The sequence below is a fragment of the Centruroides sculpturatus genome, unplaced genomic scaffold (assembly GCF_000671375.1).
Source record: "Centruroides sculpturatus isolate CEXI.00-Female unplaced genomic scaffold, Cexi_2.0 scaffold883, whole genome shotgun sequence".
NCBI lineage: Eukaryota > Metazoa > Arthropoda > Arachnida > Scorpiones > Buthidae > Centruroides > Centruroides sculpturatus.
This window is the reverse complement of record NW_019385114.1, coordinates 102,526-123,298: the sequence shown is the minus strand read 5'-3', so window position 1 is coordinate 123,298 and position 20,773 is coordinate 102,526. Positions and strand designations below refer to the sequence as shown.

Sequence of the window (20,773 nt, the reverse complement as noted above, 5' to 3'; positions counted from 1 at the left end):
CTAATTCGTTATATAGCTTATTAGAGGAATCTTATCTTCTTGTCTGGTCAATGTGGTATAGAATTTTTGTTTTTGAAAATATATATATAATACTAATTTAGTAATTAAATAGAAATTATATTCGAAATTCACAATAGCAGAATAAACAATCATATAGTAATAGTATATAAAGAAAAATAAGTCTCACCTGAAAATTTGCATACGTTATTTAAGCAAACATCTTTCTTTGATTTTTGAAATACATCTATAAAAAATTAATAATTTTAAGAAATAAATCTATATCTATATCTATATATATATATATATATAAATGGACATGTATGTCCCTATATTTCACTTTTCCGCCAAAACTACACATCGCACGTGAATGGTGTTTGTATGTGGTGGTAGCCCCAAGTCTCCATTCGTGCATAGGGGTGGTTGCGTCTCGATAGCTATAATGGTGCGGGAGATATGAGGCTGAAAGTGGTTGAAAGTGGCTTTCTATTTCGAATGTTTTGTTCGAATTTGTTCGAATTAAATTCGAACATAAAATTCGAATATTGGTTCGATTATAGAACGATTTTGAACGTTCCAGAAACGTTGAAAATAGTTCGTTTGACTAAACGTAAAAACTCTCTAATTAGTCTGGGAACGGGGGACCTAATTCTTCCATTTTGTGAAAACGGGTAAGATTAGCTATAATGTAATTATCTTAATCTTCACTATCGTTACTTTTTGCCCAGCGAAGCGGGTCCCTGCAGCTAGATTCTAGATTACTTAGAAAAACAGTCTTTTATATAGACCTATATATAAAAAACTATATTACATAAAAATAAAAACCCAGCGAAGCGGGTCCTTGCAGCTAGTAAATATATAAAATTTTCTTATATCTGATACGATTTAATTACACATAAAATAAAAGTGTTTATTTATGATATGAAAATTATGATAGGTGCTATTAAACAATAATTTGTACATGGATAATTAACTTGTAATAAAATAATAGCGATATCATTTTGTCTTGGACTATCATAGAAAAAAACATTCGTAGCGACAGTTTTCCTGTAAAAACAAACGCAGAAATAGTGAAGTAATACAACAGAAGTTCCATATTTGCAAATAGTTATATTCTTCTGCAAAACCGCCACCGTTAGCTAACGATTGGAGGATTAATAAAAATAATTAAAAGTGAATTTTTAATAATTAAAAATTTACGTTTAATCATTAATTGATAAATTAATAATTAAAAGCGAAAAGACATTTTCATACAAAAATTGTATAAACTATTTATTTTATAGCAAAAGAAATAATAATTATTACATTCTTTGGGAGTAAGCACAAAATTGCTACATACAACTTATTACACGGAAACACTTTTTGATGAATAACAGACTTTATTCATGAATAACATACGAAATAAAGGCTATATGATTCAAATAACAAAATCATATAATTACAACTCTATTATACCGATTATCAATCAAAAAAACAAAAACATTTATATTATTCCGAAAGAACAAAAGAGAGAACAAGAAGCAATCGAGTACTAATAATGATTACAGTTTGCATGTACAGTACAGTAATACCCCGAACTTACGCGATAGGTGGGACCGAGCGGTAACCGCGTAAGTCGAATTCGCGTAAGTCGAGGTATAATTTCGCATATAAATAAATACAAATAATTTTTAATTGGGGCCGGAGACTATAAAAAACAATAATTTAGAAAAAAATGTTCAATAAAATCTTAGATAATACATATGTATAACAAATTAGGCCTATATTATTTTACAATTTTTCACATTTACTTGATTATTACGTCATAGTTTTAACATCTCAGCGATAATACTGTGACGTTTACGAATGATGCTTGAATTTAAAGATTGAGCATTTTTCACAGCTTCGAGAATTTTTTCTTTGTTTTTTATAATTGTTCTGACCGACAATTCCGGTAGATCAAACTTCTTTGCCAATTCACAAATTTTCATTTTTGTATCGAAGTCTTTAATAATGGGTACGTTCGTAAAGTCAAACGAGTTAAACGCGTTAGTAACGAATCGTTCGAAAAGTCTAACGAAATAGGAATAACGATGACGTCATTCTCGTTTAACTCGTTCGACTTTACGAACATACCCAATGTTAACTTTACATTCCAAAGATAAAGTTTTTCTTTTCTTGTTTGATGCAGAAGAATTAGTTCTACTTCGTTTGGATGACATAGTAGAGTCTCTCGAGTCTCCGTAGATATAACAAACACAGAAATAAATAACACAAAATAAACTGTAGCTATGTGTGGATTCCGCGCGACACATCCGAACATGTAAGCTGAACAATAGTGTGGGGGGAGTGAGTAATCAAGGGTTGCGTGGCGCTCAAACAAAAGACGAATCGACGAGATTTGAAAATCGCGTACTCCGGGTTCGCGTAAGTCGGGGTATTACTGTACTTGTTTATTCTCATTGTTTATTATTATAGTTTTCGACTCTCTTCCTTTTATTTATTTATTTAAATTTTTGCGCTAGTTCTTAGCAACGACATGCACTCACTCTTAAATTTAAAACATTCGTTTACAAATTTTAAAGTATTCAGGCAGTCCATTTCTTAAACAGTATGAATTTAATATTCTAAAACGTAATTTAAAACTTCTCTTTGTAAGAAGATGATAAAGAAAAAAAACGTAAATATATTTACAATGTAGTCGATTCTGTTTAATTACGACATATCGCGGCCTAAGTAATTTGTCCCGATTAATCGGTTGTCCCAATAAAGCGAATTTTAAGGGAACAGATAAAATCTAAACTGAAAAATAAACTATGAAGATAAAACTCATTTATTAAGAAAATAATTAATATTCAGTATTTTGTACCGTACTTACATGTACAGACGTATGTGTGTAAATAAATTCAAGTTCAAAAATAAAGTATTAAAATATAATTATGAAACGAAAACAAAAACAATTATTTTTACAAAAATTTATCAAGCGTATCTACAATGCTATTTTTTTTAAATTTGAAAATGAACAAAATCGGCGCTCACTTCCATCGAAAAACTAAGATCTTCATTTGAATCTTTCATAAAATACCATCTTAGTTCAATAATAAATAATTGATCTTTAATAGTTTTAATTAATAAGATATTCCTAATCTATAAGTCTTAATCAGGAGTATCATCTCCATCACTGCACTTTATGTTTTAAGTGTTATTACGAAAGAACTTGTTCAATTATTGCATCTATACAATGCTTATTTTCACTGCAACATAGGAAGTTTTTATCACCGTATAAATATTCTTTGTGAAACGCCTAGAAACATCTTAAACCTACTTTCCTCGTTTATATACGAGCGTAAGCTGTCCCAATAAAGCAGCGGGATGTCCTAAATAAACGAAGTAAATTTGCCTTATATTATATTTTTTGCTTCCGTCTTTTAATGTATGTCCCTAATAAGCGGCGGGCCTAATTACCCGGAATGTATCCTTTAAACTTTATCCTTTAAATTAGTACTTACTTTGAAAATGTAATAAGACACCAATCATGACAAGAAAGGCAATAAAAATGACAAGACACACCAAAATAAGGTAACGCTCTAACAATGTTCTATTGTTCCAAATGGTACATTTTCTGTAAAACAAAATTGATTTAATTATATTAAAAAGTATCACTAAAAATATAAAAATACATTTCAAGAAAAAAATTACAACGACTTTATATTATTAAAAATGAACTAATAGTTTTTAGCACTTTTTTAGCAGTTATTACATTTTTAGCAAAGATTACTAAAAAAATTTTATACTAGGTTCAAGAAATACGTCAGCAAAAATAACGTAATCTAATAATATAAGACATTAATCGCTTGTCAGTATATCTGTATCGGTATGCCTAAAACGCCCACTAGGGGCGCCCTAAATTAACAATAAATTACTACAGTGGTGCCTCGTATAACGTACTTAATCCGTTCCAGGTGCACATCCGTTAAATGAAAAGTCCGTTATACGAAACGCATTTTCCCATAGAAATACAGTACATGTTAAAACATAATTCGTTCCGCAGCATAAAATAACCGTACTGTACCATTAAAAAATGAAAATGGAGCAGTCACCAATTATGCCGGGTAGTCAGATGCTGTGAGGAGGTGGAGTAACACTTTCTTTACACATTTATTTTGAGTTAATTTCTCATGATAGAATATCAGTATTCACAATTAATCCAATCCTTTGACAACAAAACAGCTTTATTTCTAACTAAAGGGTTTAATTAACAAGCTCTACATTAAATGTAAGCACACCTCGTGCTTCAATGAACGCCACCTAATAGAGATGATTTTTTAATTAAGATGTATCCGCATCCTTCCCATAGCCAAATTATAGCCACGACAATTTATACAGATGCAGACTTTTTACACATTGCAGCAGGTCTCTTTTTATTGTTTTTTAATCGGAGTCAGATTTAGGTGAGACTACCGGAGCTTGCAGGGTCATCTCCTCTTGTTCCATCCTTTATTTTTTGGCAGCTGGCTTCTTGAAAAACATTCTCGTCAATTCTCGAAAATAAATTTAAAAATAAAGGACTGAGAGGAACACAATTGTCCTGGCTATTATCCTATTTATCAAATCGTAAATATTATGTAAAGGTACAGTACATGAATACTGTAATTGTATTTCAAATTCTTTTATATCTAACAAATGCGTCGCTCGGAAGTTCTTAAGTCCCTTATGGAATATGGAATATGGTTCCTTATATTTATGTGAACGACCTTGTTGAATTTTTACTAGAAACCAACGTTATAATGTATGGGGGTGATATTGCGATATCATATCGCAATATCTTACTCGAACCGGAATACAAGAGTTATTCAAAACAACGTAAATAATATATTATAGAAATTAACTGAGTATTCGAAGATTAATAAATAACCTGTGTATTAACACAGATAAGACTAAATTTCCGTATTTTGCCAACAAGAATAAGGATATAAACGATGATCTATTGCAAATTATGACAAATAGAAAGAAAATCCGTTCAGTTAATAATATACAGTACCTAGGTATTAAGATAGACGACAAATTTCGATGAAATCTGCATATATTTGCATAAACTGCATAATCTTACTTCGGCGTAGGTTAAATTCTCAGGAGTAATAAAATTTAAGTTTTAATTTGATTAAACGTCAATATCACATTTGAAACAAAACTTTGATATAAGTTTTCTAATTGGGTTTCGATTCATATTACAATTTAAATCAGTGTTTCTCAATGGGGGCGATATCGCCTCCATGTGGGCATTTTTTCCATGTTGAGAGGGCGATTAGTAACAATTTATATTTTGGGGGCGAAAAACAATTTTCTGGGCGATATAGTAAAATATTATATTAAGAATAATTAGATATTTTATTCGTTATATCGTACAATAATTAAACAAATAACATTATACTAGTCAATAGTCTATTCAATGCAGTACGAATTTGGCGTTAGTCTTTGTCCTCGGCATCGGAATTTTGAAATGAAGGGGGCGATACTACGTTGAAGGGGGCGACGATTCGTTAGAGGTTAAGAAACACTGATTTAAATAAACTGCAAATACAGCAAAACCGTTTTATTAGATCAATTCATAAGTTGAACTATAACGATTGTTTCTATCTATTAACTTCAAAATAAAATAGATAAAATATCAACTATATGTAAGAAATAAATACTGTTGGATGCCGTCTTAAGCGACAAAAAACAAACTATTTTCTCTCCGATTCAATCAGAAAATATCGTAGACCAACAAAATACACTTCCTGAATGAAAAATAAATATTTGTTACCAGAAATCAAACTAGCAATGGGAAAACAGCAACTTTATTCCAATTGGTAAATTTTTCGAATGGTCTGGATAATGATAAATCTTTTGTTTTTGTATTAAACACTTTGAAAGAAGCCGACTGGCCAAGAAGTATTTTAAATGAATAAATGAATAATTTAAAGGATATCACAATAATATGAAGTGTTTTCACAAAACAAGAAACACTATGCCGAGTAGAGACAACGGATTTCAAAAATTAAACGAAGCATTTGAATTTAAAACACAATATTGACGTTTTTCATTTGACATCACTGAAAATTTCATTTTGTTTTTTCAACTTTTGTTTTGTTTTGACTTGCGTAATGTGTTTTAAGAAGCATTACCCCATCGAATTACAAGTAAAAGAGAAAGACAGAATGGGAAGAGCAAGAATGGGATTCAAAGTATTGATATGTTATGTAGAATAATGAATTAATCACCTCAAGATTTTGAAGAAACTGTTATATATACGCGAACTGCAATAATTTGTAACGAAATTAAACTTCTCTTAATAACGTGCAGTACTGGAATAAAGATTCTTCTGATGGTTTGACCCGAGTTGGAGTAAGAATACTATTTATCTATACATTCAAAAATTGGAAGGATGGGAAACAAATTGTAAAACATCACAGATTTTTACTTTTCCGGCTTTTATATATAAATAGCCTAAAATGTAGAAAATTACGACGATTATTCGGAAAATGATCCCCAAGATTTTTACATTTTCGAACTCAGAGGACCTTCAAACGTCGAAAAATGCAAAATAATTCGGGTTTTTCCCCTGTGTTTATGGATGTTAGAGTGTGTAACACAATTTTGTTCACTCAGTTTAAAGTTTAATAACTCCTGTGTTTTCTGTCGAAAAATTTCTGAAATTTTTCAGTGAGAAATGTGTATTGGGGAAACTGATGCTATTAAATTTTGTTAGTTACAGACCGACGGGGTGGACAGATAAAAGAAGGTCGTTTGTTATATCTCGAGTAGGGTCGCATTGAATGACAATTTTACTCGTTATTACCATTTTCAATTTTTTTATAAAACCCATTTCTACTTTCAAAAGTTAAGCTTTTTGCCACTTTATAATAATTAATTGAATAAAATTTTTAAAATAAATTATCATAAAAGATGGCGCCACCAAACGTCGCCGGGAAAGTAAACTCGTAGCTGGATTTTTTAAAACGGTATGGTGAGAAGATGAATAGAGATGAAATATCGACATTTCAAATCAAATTATACAGGCAGATGTTGATTTTCAACGGTTTTAATTGCACAAGGAAGACACTGCTAAAAGCATATGGAGAGCATCTTCATGTGTAATATAATTTACCAATTCTCACTTTAACTCTGAAATAAATCATCTACAGTATGTAATAATTTTAAGCGTATAATATTTCTTCTACATAATTTCTATTAACATAATTACAAACAAACGAACTTATACGAAACTCGATAATATTTTGTATTAAATCTATTGAAATACTTTAATTAATTTGTAAAATCCATTGTCTCTATTCTGCATAATGTTGCTTTTTTCGCGAAAGTATCTCATTAACCGCGAAATACTTTCTACTACTATAGAAATGTTTCCCGTTATTTTATTCAATTTATATCTTTATGAAATTTATAGATCAATTCGTGCAATCTTATGAGAATAAATGAAAAGTATTTTTCGATATGTTTTAATGCGTAAGCCTATACAGTACTTATTTTCAAAATCTCCTTGCTGAATGCTGCTGCGGAGTGGAATAAGCATGTGTGAAAGAGTACAAACAAATATTCGGCATCAAGAAAATTATTCCAGGTTTGCAAATTTTCAGCGTATTTACCAGTAAAAAATATTTAATTACGGGTATATTTGCTGATACATTTTTAAATCTTTACCAATAAACCGATAAACCCTATTTATCGGTAGTGCAATCCTAAGATAATGTTATGTTATGTCTGGCGTCTGGCTGTTACTGCTCTTCTATCGACGTTATCTGTAAACACAACTCTATTTTGTCCTTGACTGTCATCGTTCTTAAGGTCTAGGTATACCCCTTTCAGTTTTTTTTTTTTTTTATCAGAATTGACTTCTATAAATATTATTTCATAATAATTGTCTTAACTACAAAATTTATATTTTATTTCATAGATTTATAATTGAAAGTTTTATCGTATTAATTATACACAACAACTTCGAATCAAAGATATATCGAATTTATCATAAACTTAAATTACATTATTTTATTAATTGAAAAAGTTTATAATTATCTTATTAAACAATTTTCATTCAAAAACTGAAATAATTAATTATAAAAACTTGGTACTAATAAAACTAAAGCTAAGGTACGGGACCGTAACCTTGAACAGAATTGTTAGTAATTATTTAATTAAGAATTTATTGAATCTAGAATCTCATATTTTATTCGTCTTCCTGCTTGAGAATATTTTTTAACGTCTTATTATAATATTTTAATAATTATTTTAAAAAACTCTTTATTATATATAATATACATTATTTAATTCAATGAATGTAGTAAATGAAGATAGATAATCTGTATTTGTTATTATAAGAAATCCTAATAAGTATAAAAATTTTATATGTTTGATTATTACATTCATATTTTTTTTATATTTTAAAACATTTGTATATAAATAATTTCAATTCCTAAAACAACACATTAATTATTTTATCTAATTTAATATAATGTTATAATAATCATAAATTAAAAAATACACAATTTTTAAATGAAATCTGTATTGTTTATAAAATTCAAAACTAGACTGATTATTATTATTCAAATTTCTCAAGTTCTTCGATGTCGCGACCTTTTAAAATGATTGATGAGATTGTGTAATCTCTCATAAAATAAATTAATGATTGTTAAGATGTCAGTTATTAATTACATTTAATTTATACGGGTTTTACTACTTTTAAAACACTTTTAAATTAAAAATATTCTGGATGAATGATAATGTCATAAATGCTTTAAATGACAAACAATTCAGAAACATAACGAGATGATAGTTTGTAAAATTAATTCCGTCTTTTATAACAAGTTTTNCGGGTTTTACTACTTTTAAAACACTTTTAAATTAAAAATATTCTGGATGAATGATAATGTCATAAATGCTTTAAATGACAAACAATTCAGAAACATAACGAGATGATAGTTTGTAAAATTAATTCCGTCTTTTATAACAAGTTTTTATAACTTGTCTACGAAATTAAATAATGAACTTTTATGTATTTCAAATTATACTTTTCACGATAGTTATAGGTTTCTAAAATTGTGAATTGTTATCCACACTTACAGTAGTACCGAATATCATTACAATGCCATTTAATCTAAACACGTTTTAAGCTTATATTTACAATTAATTATTTAATAATATAACAAATAATAAGTTTTTTATTTAAACAACATAAATTTATCCAGAATGTATTTCAGCCTGTTGAAAAGTATTTCAGTCAGGTAACTTACATATACATTTGACATTATGGTGTTATAAATAAACATCTATAAATTAATTCGATGAAGTAAAAAATGCAACATTTATAAAAATCGACAATTACCATACATTTTTACCGCATTCAACAGTGACAGTGCAAAACATCCATAAAAATTGATTTCAAATGTATAAAACACCATAACCATACTCAGAGTTAATTTTATACTTCATATATGTTTAGTTTTTGATTACATTTTTGTGTAGTGTATTCTTATCTTCTAAATGTAATATACCATTTAACTGATATTAATCCAAATTGAAATAAATTTTTATGGATGTTTTGTGTTGTCGTTGTTATTGAACATGGTGAAAATGTATGGTAATTGTTGGTTTTTATGAATACTTTTTTTACTTTGTCTGATTCTTTTATAGATGTTTATTTATAACACCATATTAGTAAAGTTTGATAATTTAAGGACATACTATACAGGACAAATCAGATTCTTTAGATAGTCTTTTGACAGTATGCATTTTAGGTCCAGACCCCTATTCAGTTGTAACCGTACTAATAGATGACATTGGTTCTGAGTAAAGCAAAAAGGAAAATTTTAACACTAAAAACTTAGTTTGTCTTTGCTTTAAGTTAAAAAAAAAATAGTTATTTGATTAATTTATAAATGGATAACAATAATACAGTTTCATGCCATTGTAAAGAATTACAATTTAATAATATATTTCATTTATCAGAAATTCAATTTCCAAGATTATGAATTAGAGTAATAAAAGTTAAAGGCAAGCATACCATGCTAGGCTTGTGTCATTTCATTAATACAGTATAAAATTTTTTGTTAATTTTATTTCATCTAATTTTAATCTTAAAGGCAATTTGCAAATATTGTTTTCAAATTCTTATAATAGTTTTGTGAAATTCTTGGCTGTCATTTCAGTTTTATTACACTTAATTTAAAACATGCTTTTGCACTGGAATAAATTAAATTTGTTTTATTAGTTATATCTTTATATAAAAAAAATTGTTATGAAATATGCTCTAGCCCAGGATTTTCCAACCTTTTTTCTTTATGGGCTTTTTAGAAATTTTCTTATATTCAGTGGGCCACAAAGGTACCTTATATAAATATATGCTTTTAAAAAGTTCAAAATATGAATATCAAATTTTAAGAACAAATATATATACCAGTAATTACAAAAAATACTGTATTGTTGTACAGTAAAACTATCACGAAATAAAAATAAATTCAATGCAATTTTTGGCATTGCTTTTCTATTACAATATTGTCAATATCTGCATTTATGGTACTACAACTGCTAGACGAAAAATTAGAATATTCACCTAACTGAAAGTTTAGTGTATATTTTTTCATGAACAACACAGTATGAAAATTATTTTTGACACCACATAAACAACGTATATGTATATTTATTATATCCATTAATCAGACAAATTAACTCAAATGTTTTTTTGTTATAATTGAAAATGAAATGACAAAAAAATAGAATAACAGTTTGACTGACAAAAAATTAGAATATTAGCTAAATGTGGGTTAAATGTAGGAAATACAACAAAATAATCTTAATATTTTGTAGCATTGCCGTTTTCCATAAACACTGCTTACAATCTGTCGGGTATGGTCATATTAATGCTTTACATTCATTTTTAGTGAATCAGTTCCAAATGTGTCAAATGCATGTCACTATTTCCTGTTTAGAAGTTGGGCACTGTTCATTAAGTTGTCGTTTCATGACCCCACAAATTTTCAATGGGGTTTAAGTCTGGGAATTGCTTGGCCAATGCAGGATTGCAATCTATTGTTCTTGTAACCAACATATCGTTGACTTTGCAGTATGAGAGGATGCCTCATCTTGTTGATATAGAAGTGTTTCCTCAAATAAATCCTCTGTTGATGGTATAATAAATGTCTTGATATGTCTGTGCATTGACATGTTCCCAAAGAATGCACAGTTGTCCTACACCGTTAGTATTCATGCCTCTCCAGATCATGGCAGACAATGCAAACTTTAAGGATCTCTTCGCATAGTCTTTTTCAAAGGCCTCTTTGGTTGTTCTTCATATACATGAGCTTTGGTCATCACAGGAGAGACAAAACAGGGATTCGTCATCAAAGAGAACGTTGTTCCAGTTGTTTTCTCCTCACATGAGCCTCTCTGCACCATCTGATAAACGCTTGTCGTTGCTTTTTCATTAGAGATGGCTTCATCTTGGGGACACGGCAGTTGAAGTGCAAATCATACATTTTTCAGCATGTGCTTCAGCTACAAACATTCACTCCAGTTGTTCTGCATTGTGCATGCAAGTGTTTAAAGATTTTAAAGCAGTTTTACACGTCAATCCTTCTCAAGTTTCTCTCATCCCTTGCAGTTGTTGCTCATTTNCCGGGACTATGCCAATCATGTTCGAAAGTTTTTTTCATAGATTCGATTGATTCACACCACATCTATACATAAAATAAAATATTTATAAAAAGTTTCTTATTGGAATTAATATCTTTTGAATTGTTTATGACAAATCAAAATTCTATAGTGTTTTTATTGTTGTTTATTTATATTCCAGATATATAACAGAATAGCAATGAGATTTTATAAAACAAGGCACATTAAACAATATATAAACATCCAACTATCGCCTGAATGTTCGATCTACAATTCAGCTATTTGAAATAATTAATACGAATTAATTTGCTACTAGAAGTAGGGCGTTAAGCACTATCTCTTAACTAAATTTATAATTATAATTTAAATAATTTAGCCGAACTATAGCCCTATCATTTAGGCGATCGTTGGATGTTTATAAATACTCAGACTTTACGATATTTGTTACAGTAACTTAACTTTAATATTAACTTATGGCTGCGTACACACTAGGCGTTTTTAAACGCGCGTTTGACGCACCAAGAGTTCTGCATAGGCGTACACACTCAAACGCGCGTTTATAGATTTTTTTTAAAACGCGCGTTTTGCGGGCGCTTTGAGATATATGTGCTGCCATGTTACTGTACATTCGATCGCGCATTTTGCGGGCGTCAGCCGAGCGCTTTGAGATATATGTGCTGCCATGTTACTGTACATTCGATCGCGCGTTTTCGGGTAGAGTGGACGTACGTTGGCCGAAATGGAAAACGATCTTTTCGATACTGATCTACTTATTGATGAAATCTAAAAGAGACCAACCATTGTCAAATGATTTTATAGATATTTTAAAACAATTAAAAAACTTGGGTTTATTTTGTCTTAGTTTTGGATACAACGCCGCAAACATTCCATGTGTCAGTCTATCTCGTAATATTGGGTGCACCCAAAATTCTCTTTGCCTCTGTCATCGTCTTTTATAGCGACGATGGAGGAGGGGCACACAAGCAATTACTTTCACGTCCATTTCCAAACTGAGCCAGTGCGTATGCTCCACTAAACGGTTGTCTAACGCCGAGCTAACGCGCGGTGTGTACGCTGATAACGCGCGTTTAACGCAACGCAAAACGCCTAGTGTGTACACAGCCTATTTGTAATCACATGTCAAATGTATCGATTGACCTGAGCATATCCGATGAAAAACATTTGTTTGTTTGTAAAGTCGAGACCAGGAAGATAAGGTTCTTCTCCGTGGCGTTTAAGATATTTTTCGTAAGCCTGCCGTAATTGAATTATAACAAAAATATTACAAAAAAAAATCTAGAAATCAAAAAGCATAAACTGTAAATGATGATTATTACCCGAAAAGCAACAGTAATCCCACTGTTATCTGCGATGTTATCCCCAATTGTTCGATTTCCATCAATCTGAAAACCATTATATTTATTTATTTATTATTTTTTTAACGAAAAATTGTTCAAAGTATATAATCGTTTTTGAAAACATAGACATACCGTAAGATTTCCTTCTAATGGAAATTCCGAGTATTGAAATTGTAGACAATTTTTCTTTTTCTTGTATTGTTCCAAAAATTCTTCAGAAAAATTAATTTTATCTCCTTCTTTATCGTTTACCTCTGTCGAATTTTTCATTTCCTCTTCTGATTCGTCTCCTGTCAGAAATAGAGTTTTATATAGCAGATTTTATATTATACTTTTCTAGNTGATATTAATTTCATTGCTAAGTTTCAAACATTTTATTATTTTAACAAAATATGACAACAATTGTTTAAATTTTTGACATGAAAAGTTTTATCAAGTAATATTATCTCTAATTTTCACCTATTTTAATTATATTTGTGCTGATGAGAAAACAATTGTTATATAATTTATATCAATAAATTCAAGGCACTACATGGAAGTGCTATAAATAAATTATAGATTTTCCAGTTTCAAACATTCACTGTTTGACTCTACTAACAAATGATATGAAAATTTCTTTCATCTATTGCTCAATTAGACTACAATTTACATAATTTAATTATATCAAAATCACAATAATCATGAGGATCAATCAGAAAAATAGTATAGTATGAAAGTACTCCATTCTCCTGAAAGCTGCTTTCTAATCAAAAACCTAGCAATATTTACCTTTAACATTGTCTTGGGTTAAAATTTCATAATTGACAAATATAGATTGACCCAAAGTCAACCATTGTAAAGACTAAATTGCTATCTTATTCAAATATTTTATTATCTACAAAAATTGTTCAATACACAAATTATAATGTTTTAGGTTCACAAGTATACCTGCAACATAGAAAACAAAAATATAATTGACTGACTTTTGGGCCATTCTATAAACTAAGAAATTTTTAAACAAAATTTGAATCTCTAAGCCATGAAAGAGAGAAATAAAATCAAACAGTTTATTCCTCTATTCGATGAATATTTTTCCAATTTCTTATAATTTTCATTCAATCATAGTTTGGGCAAAAATATTTTAATAACTCTAAAATTAACAGATCACTTATTTTTGATAGTTTAAAATTACATTCATTAAAATAATTTCTAAGTAGAAGCATTTATCTATGTATCTGCAGTATTTCAGGAATAAAGATATAAGTAATATTTTTTATTTGTAACTGTAGAAATTAAATTATCTCTTTGCTTATACATTGTTAAATTTACAATCATTTAAAAGAATGAAATGATTGAAAATAATTAACATTCTGGATAATTCTGAAAATTAATGTAATTGTATACAGTAGATCTTCAGCAAATACTTTAATTTTTGGTAGAATCATTAAAATATATTATTTAAACAGTAGTTTTTCACTTACATTTTCAAACATCTTATTTAAGAATTCCACATTTTGAAAACCATTTTTATATCCGATATTCTGCTGAATTTTTCCCAACTATATTAAAATGAAGAATGAAAAATTAAAGGCAAAATTCTCGATTTAATGCTACTATATTAAAATTCAGTTATCATATTTTTAACTGATAAATGCATAAAGGAAATTCATGCCTATTACTATTCCCATTTCACCAAATCCTAAACTTGCACCAACCTCCATTGGATTAAATCTTATTCTATTAGGAAAATAACCAATCAGTTTACATAAAAAGATAAAATTATATTAAGCAAAATTTTCTTACTCTTTCTGAAGATATAAATAAATACTTGGATTAAACATTTCATCGGAAATCATTTGATTATTCACAACTAAGAAATTTTGTATATAATTATCTGTAATATTGATCTGAAAAAAATTATAATTTCTCTTTATATCAAATAATTACTGTAATTACTTTTTCGTTATTACAACATCTGTTAAGTGTTAAGTATCACACTAATTTAAAATTCATTTTTACGTTATCAAAAATTAAATGATACATTTGCTTTATACCTCAATAACATATTAAAAATTCGATTTTAACATCCTGGATACTAAAAAAACAATAAAAAATGTAAAAAATCGTTTTTAACAATATTAATAAATACATGCAAGGTGATGCACGAGGGTGGAGTTTTGAATGTTAATCTTAAAGCAGATGTCTCGTTATTGTTTCATTCGAATCTAAAAAAATACCAAACTTGATTGATAAGGACAAAATTCTTTCTCGAGTACGGAATTTAGACTGAGCTATTATTGACTTACAAGATACGCTCGAACGTTTTAGAAAAGGTTTAACTTCTGTGTTTCTCTGTCAGAATATTAAACATCGTATTACAGAACTCAATTTAAATGAAAGGTTTCAATGTTTTATGAGATGTAACAATTTAATCCTTTGGAATTTTTCTGAATTAGATAATGAAGATATGTTCTTCTTTGTCTAGAGAAATTTAAAATGTTAGAATTTTTTGAATTGAATCTATATATATAAAACTCAAATGTGACTGACATAGTGATCTATCAACGCACAGCCCAAACCACTGGACGGATCGGGCTGAAATTTGGCATGCAGGTAGATGTTATGACGTAGGCATCCGCTAAGAAAGGATTTTGATCAATTCTACCCCCAAGGGGATAAAATAGGGGATGAAAGTTTGTATGAAACTTTGTCAATTTTAAACCGATCGGGCTGAGACTTTGCATGCATAAAGCTACTATGACGTAGGCATCCCCTAAGAAAGGATTTTAATAAATTCCACCCCTAAGGGGATAAAATAGGGGATGAAAGTTTGTATAAATCTTCTTAGATTTTCGACTGATTGAACTGAAATTAAAGATTGGAGCTACTATGATGAAGACGTCCGCTTAAATAGGATTTTGATAAATTCAACCCCCATGGGTGATGTAAATGTATTAGTTTGAACCTATCAGTACCTAATGGAACGAATAAATTAAGACGAACAAAATAATTTTCAGTTCTAAATGTTGACAATAGATGGCGTTAGTAGTATTTTAAAACGCGCTATCGTTGTGTTTTCACTGAGTTACATATACCCGATGATGAGTGGCCGCCGTATCTAATAGTACATACTATACCTAAATATTTCTAGCGGATTATATTTGACGGGGGTTAATTAGGTATAGTTTTTGCGGGGATTATATTGTACCCTTTGTACATAGTTGTACAAAGAAGTTTTGTAGGCCCTAATTTTTTACACACGCTAAACAAAAGTAAAGCCGCAAAAACTATACCTAATTAATAATAATACTTCTTAACGCGAGCGAAGCCGCAGGCAAAAGCTAGTTTAATATAAAAAGAATGGTGTTAAAATAGTTCTTTACATATTGGAAATTGGTGAAGGTCGAGAAAAAAAATATTTAAGAGACTTCTACTAAATCGATGATTGAACGGAAACTTGCTTGATACAAATTGGGCTTTGGAAATTGTCAAGAGTGTTAAATTAAACATATTTTTGCACTTTCGGTTTTCATTTTATATTGTACTTTTACTTGAAACGGGGTGGAATGGTGTAAGTGACTTAAAGCAATTTACATTTGAATGAATTGTGTTGTGCAAGAAGCAGGTTTCTGCGCCGAAAAAAATATTGTTTCATTAGCGGCTGAATAAAATTAATTTGTAAATCGTTCACATTTAAAATAAGAATAAAGAATACTGTCCATTTTGTATGGATAAGGAACAACTTGTTTGTAAAATAGAGGTTGGTCCGTTGAAAAGGAAACACTATATTAAAATTGATGTAAATTCTTCGAACTTTAGTTGCAAAAAGCACTATTGTTTGTGTATTTTTAGTTATTTCAGATAATTTTCAGGTAATATGTTTATTCCGTTTCTATTTATATTTATTATCAATATTTTTGCTCAAGATTTCAATTTTGGTAATGATATTTGTTATATTTGCTTTATAGTATGTTTTACAACATTATTACTGGTAGATAGAATTTACTTATTTATATTGTAATCATTTGCCCGTCCAATCGTGTATGTATTACCTTGAACTATTGATAATAAATCAATTAGTTAAGTAAGTAAATAAATATAATATTTTCGAATAACAAAACAGAATCATTAAAATATATTATTTAAACAGTAGTTTTTCACTTACATTTTCAAACATCTTATTTAAGAATTCCACATTTAGAGACCCGTTTCCATATCCGATGTTCTGCTGAATTTTTCCCAACTATATTAAAATGAAGAATGAAAAATTAAAGGCAAAATTCTCGATTTAATAAAATTTAAAAATTGACTAAATAAAAATAATTATACTTATATCGTTTTAAATTTAAAATCTAATTTAGTTTTTGTCATGCATATTTGAGACGAACTAGTAATTTCATTCAATACTAGCAGATATGCCGAGGTAAACATAAGCTGAGCAAACACTAAAAATTTGGCTATTTACCTAATATTATTGTATAAAACAAAGGTAAGAGTGAGATGTAAAGGTTTTAAGAAAGCCTTAAAACCTGTAGTGTCTTAGACAGGGGCGGATCAACAAAGAAACTAATAAGGCTTAAGCCCCGGATCCCCAAATGTCAAGGGCCCACAAAAATTTAATTAATATCATAAATTTTTAATACTTTCTCATTAACAATGTGCACTTATCGTGTAGTATAAAATAGTTAATATTAATAGTATAATAATGATAACAATTTGTAGTATTGCTTGTTTTATTGTAATAATTCTTAATCGAACAAAAATTGGGGAAAATTGGACTTTAATAACCCCTAGGTCACGAAAAACCTAATTCTGCCCCTGATTTTAGAGAATAAACTTGAAAATTTTGGTGAATTCAAAAATGTTCGAAATGCAGAGAACAAAAATATTAATAAAACAAAAGTTATTTTAAATTAGTCCTACTGATCGGTTATTCGCGGGAGGGATATTAGGAAACAAATTATATAATGTAAATAAAAAGTTACTATAAAAATTTAACGTAAGTTAAAAAAGGTACAATACTATAGAACCTCAGTAAAATCGGATGTGAGGCCATTATTATCATCCGGAATGCGAATCATTTTCATCCCAAGCAATTATAAACACGAAATTATTCAGGAATATTTAATAAATATATAACTACTGTATTATCACAACATATTCAGATTGTGACAAACTTTAAATCAAAATGTATTGTAAGTATATCGAATCGTCGATTAAATCTTCGAAGTGACAGACAACTGACAGCTCTTCATGGGGTGATTCTGAGTAGTGTTATTAAGCAAAATGAGTATATTGTGACGTCATTTAATGAACCATTTGCAAGAAATACGATACTAAACGTCGTAACGTTCTCGTTACCAACGGCACTTTCATTAACAACTCTCGTTTACTGAAAGTTTGGTCGGAACTATCTTTGAGTCTAGACGACTATCGAATGTATACATAAATTCCTATTTTATTGAAATATAGGCAAGATTATTTTCGTTTTAAAACTGTATTGTTTAATATCGTTTACAGCAAATATAATGTCTGTATAATTTAGATCAGGGAAGTCCAACCTTATTTGTCTCTCTGGGCCGCATTGGAAGAAGTCAAGGAGTTTTGGGCCACAAGTATATATAAGGTAAGGATGCCGAATATGAGATACCATTTTTATTTTTGACTATAAAAAAATAACTATTACACTTGGAGCTTTACAAATTACAATTTTGAATGGGGAATTTAATATATTTAACAATATAATTGCTATTTAGTCCTAAGCATAATACATTTTTAGTTATATTAGATAAAATGAAAAAAGTCCGAAATCACGTCTTAGGTAAATGGTCTCCTATTATGAGATACTAGGGGTACCCCAGATTCTGGACAGTCTTGACCCGTCCAGATTCGATCCCGGGTCCCCCAGAGCGGTAGGCTGTCACCGTGACCTCTTGGCCATCCGGCCTTTTCTGGGGTATCCTTAGGAACACCGAATTGTTTTGATGCCTTTAAGTAACCTATTTGATTGCTCCGTACTGCATCCACGGCTCGTATCATGGCACTGTGGTGCCAGGTTTTCCTTTTAATTGGGGCCATCTAAAATATATAAAAAAAGAACTTAAACTAATACGTATACTTTCACCTCATATATGAAATGAGATATCTCATATTAGGAACCCTCATGTGTCTCATATTGGGAACACATTCAAATTTTACAAAACGGCTGCCTACTTTTTTTGCTGACAAAGAAAACAATAGTACTGCACTAATATCGTGAAATTGACCGTATAATTGATACAATGAATGTAAATTAAAAGAATTTAGCGTAATAATAACGTTGTTACATACCTCGTAAACATTTAATGTCAAAAAATTTGTTTTGTGCTTTTGTGAAAATCTGCACACCCACGATCTAACAGCACCTCTGGCCAGCGTGCACTGACACACGTTTGGAGCTATTGCCAGGACGCTTCGGAAAACACTAGAGCCAAATAGTTTACGTTAATAGTTTGGCCAAAACCTTGGTATCTCATATTTGGCGCCTATCTCATAATAGGCATCTTTACCTTAATATATACTTGTGGCGAATATACAAGTATATTTAAGGACTAACACGTGTAGATTATAATAATAAGTATTAAAATTTTATCACGAAAAAGGATATTTTAAAAAATTACTTCTACAGACACTTTCAATTTTTATTTTGAAATAGATAAATTCATTTATTATAAAGGAGACAAACAAAAATTTATTTGAAAAACACAACTATTTGTTTTATTTCGGTCTGTAATTAATGAAAAACGACGAAGTACCATTTTAAAGTGCATTTTTATTCAACTAATATATTTATAAATAATATGTAGCCGAAAAAGTAGCCTAAGCGCCAAATGATAGTTTTTACGTCAAAAAAAACGTAGCCATATTTGGCGCAATGTAGCCAAATCTTGCAACGGTGGAAGAAATATTAAATAAAGCTGGAGTTGTGACTCAGTAAATTATAGACCCAAATGCGGGGAAAGGTGAAATAGGACAAAAGATAAAGAAGTGAAAAAGGTTGGAAAATTAAGGGTCAATATTTTCATAACAGAAGATCTGTTTAACCTTTCTCACTACTTTCTATCTTTTGTCTTTTCTCTTCTTTCCCTCCATTCCCCAAATTTGGGTCTATAATCCTTTGAGTCACAACTTCAGTTTTATTTAGTAATCCTTCCTCATTCACACATCTCCAAGTATTTGAAAATATTTCCTTCCCCACTCAAAAGAAAATATGAATGAATATTTACAGTTTTGTGAAACTTATTTTTAGTTTATGCCGTTGAAATAATTAAATAATAAAAATTAAAACATTTGTCGGTTTTGTTTACATGTTTATTGGGCCGCATTGGAACTTGCCTTGGGCCGCGGGTTGGACACCTCGGATTTAGATATTGTCATGTGTGTGGCCAGGCAGCACTGAGTTTAGACGCACTTGAAAATAAAGATATCCTTCCTTAGTACCTTTGGTAGTGTCCTTAATTCTCTACATGTTAATTACCTGTCACCACCTGCGATATAACCGTACAACAGACGTCACATGGTAACGAAACCTGGAGAAAGGATCTGAAATAATCAAGAATTAGGAAGCTGTCGTAGTCGAGGAAACATTAGTCCAAGACCGCCGGTTCCGTTAATTTACACCCAAAGGTAAACATTACGTATGAAAAAATTGTGTTTGACAAATTCGTTGAATGGAAAAACGAAAACTTTGATGATTTTCTGACAGCATTGTTGAATAAGAGTAAAACTTATCACAGACAAAATAGTAGTCAGTG

The 20,773-nt window shown here is 29.7% G+C and overlaps 2 protein-coding genes across 2 annotated transcripts in view; both read right to left on the bottom strand.

The window, feature by feature from the left end:
- The window catches only part of LOC111634970 (neprilysin-2-like), a 31,798-nt gene extending 20,910 nt beyond the window's left edge, over positions 1 to 10,888 (bottom strand). Inside the window, exons 1-3 of the mRNA XM_023379820.1 lie at positions 10,869 to 10,888; positions 3,486 to 3,598; positions 188 to 244 (exon numbers count right to left, since the gene is read on the bottom strand). Of these exons, the coding sequence (XP_023235588.1) occupies positions 188 to 244; positions 3,486 to 3,598; positions 10,869 to 10,888 (190 nt within the window). The remainder of the gene's footprint in view (positions 1 to 187; positions 245 to 3,485; positions 3,599 to 10,868) is intronic.
- Positions 10,889 to 11,639: 751 nt separating this feature from the next.
- LOC111634969 (membrane metallo-endopeptidase-like 1) overlaps positions 11,640 to 20,773 on the bottom strand; it is a 34,862-nt gene continuing 25,728 nt past the window's right edge. Inside the window, exons 15-21 of the mRNA XM_023379819.1 lie at positions 17,146 to 17,223; positions 14,784 to 14,887; positions 14,653 to 14,717; positions 13,134 to 13,291; positions 12,981 to 13,046; positions 12,802 to 12,897; positions 11,640 to 11,708 (exon numbers count right to left, since the gene is read on the bottom strand). Of these exons, the coding sequence (XP_023235587.1) occupies positions 11,640 to 11,708; positions 12,802 to 12,897; positions 12,981 to 13,046; positions 13,134 to 13,291; positions 14,653 to 14,717; positions 14,784 to 14,887; positions 17,146 to 17,223 (636 nt within the window). The remainder of the gene's footprint in view (positions 11,709 to 12,801; positions 12,898 to 12,980; positions 13,047 to 13,133; positions 13,292 to 14,652; positions 14,718 to 14,783; positions 14,888 to 17,145; positions 17,224 to 20,773) is intronic.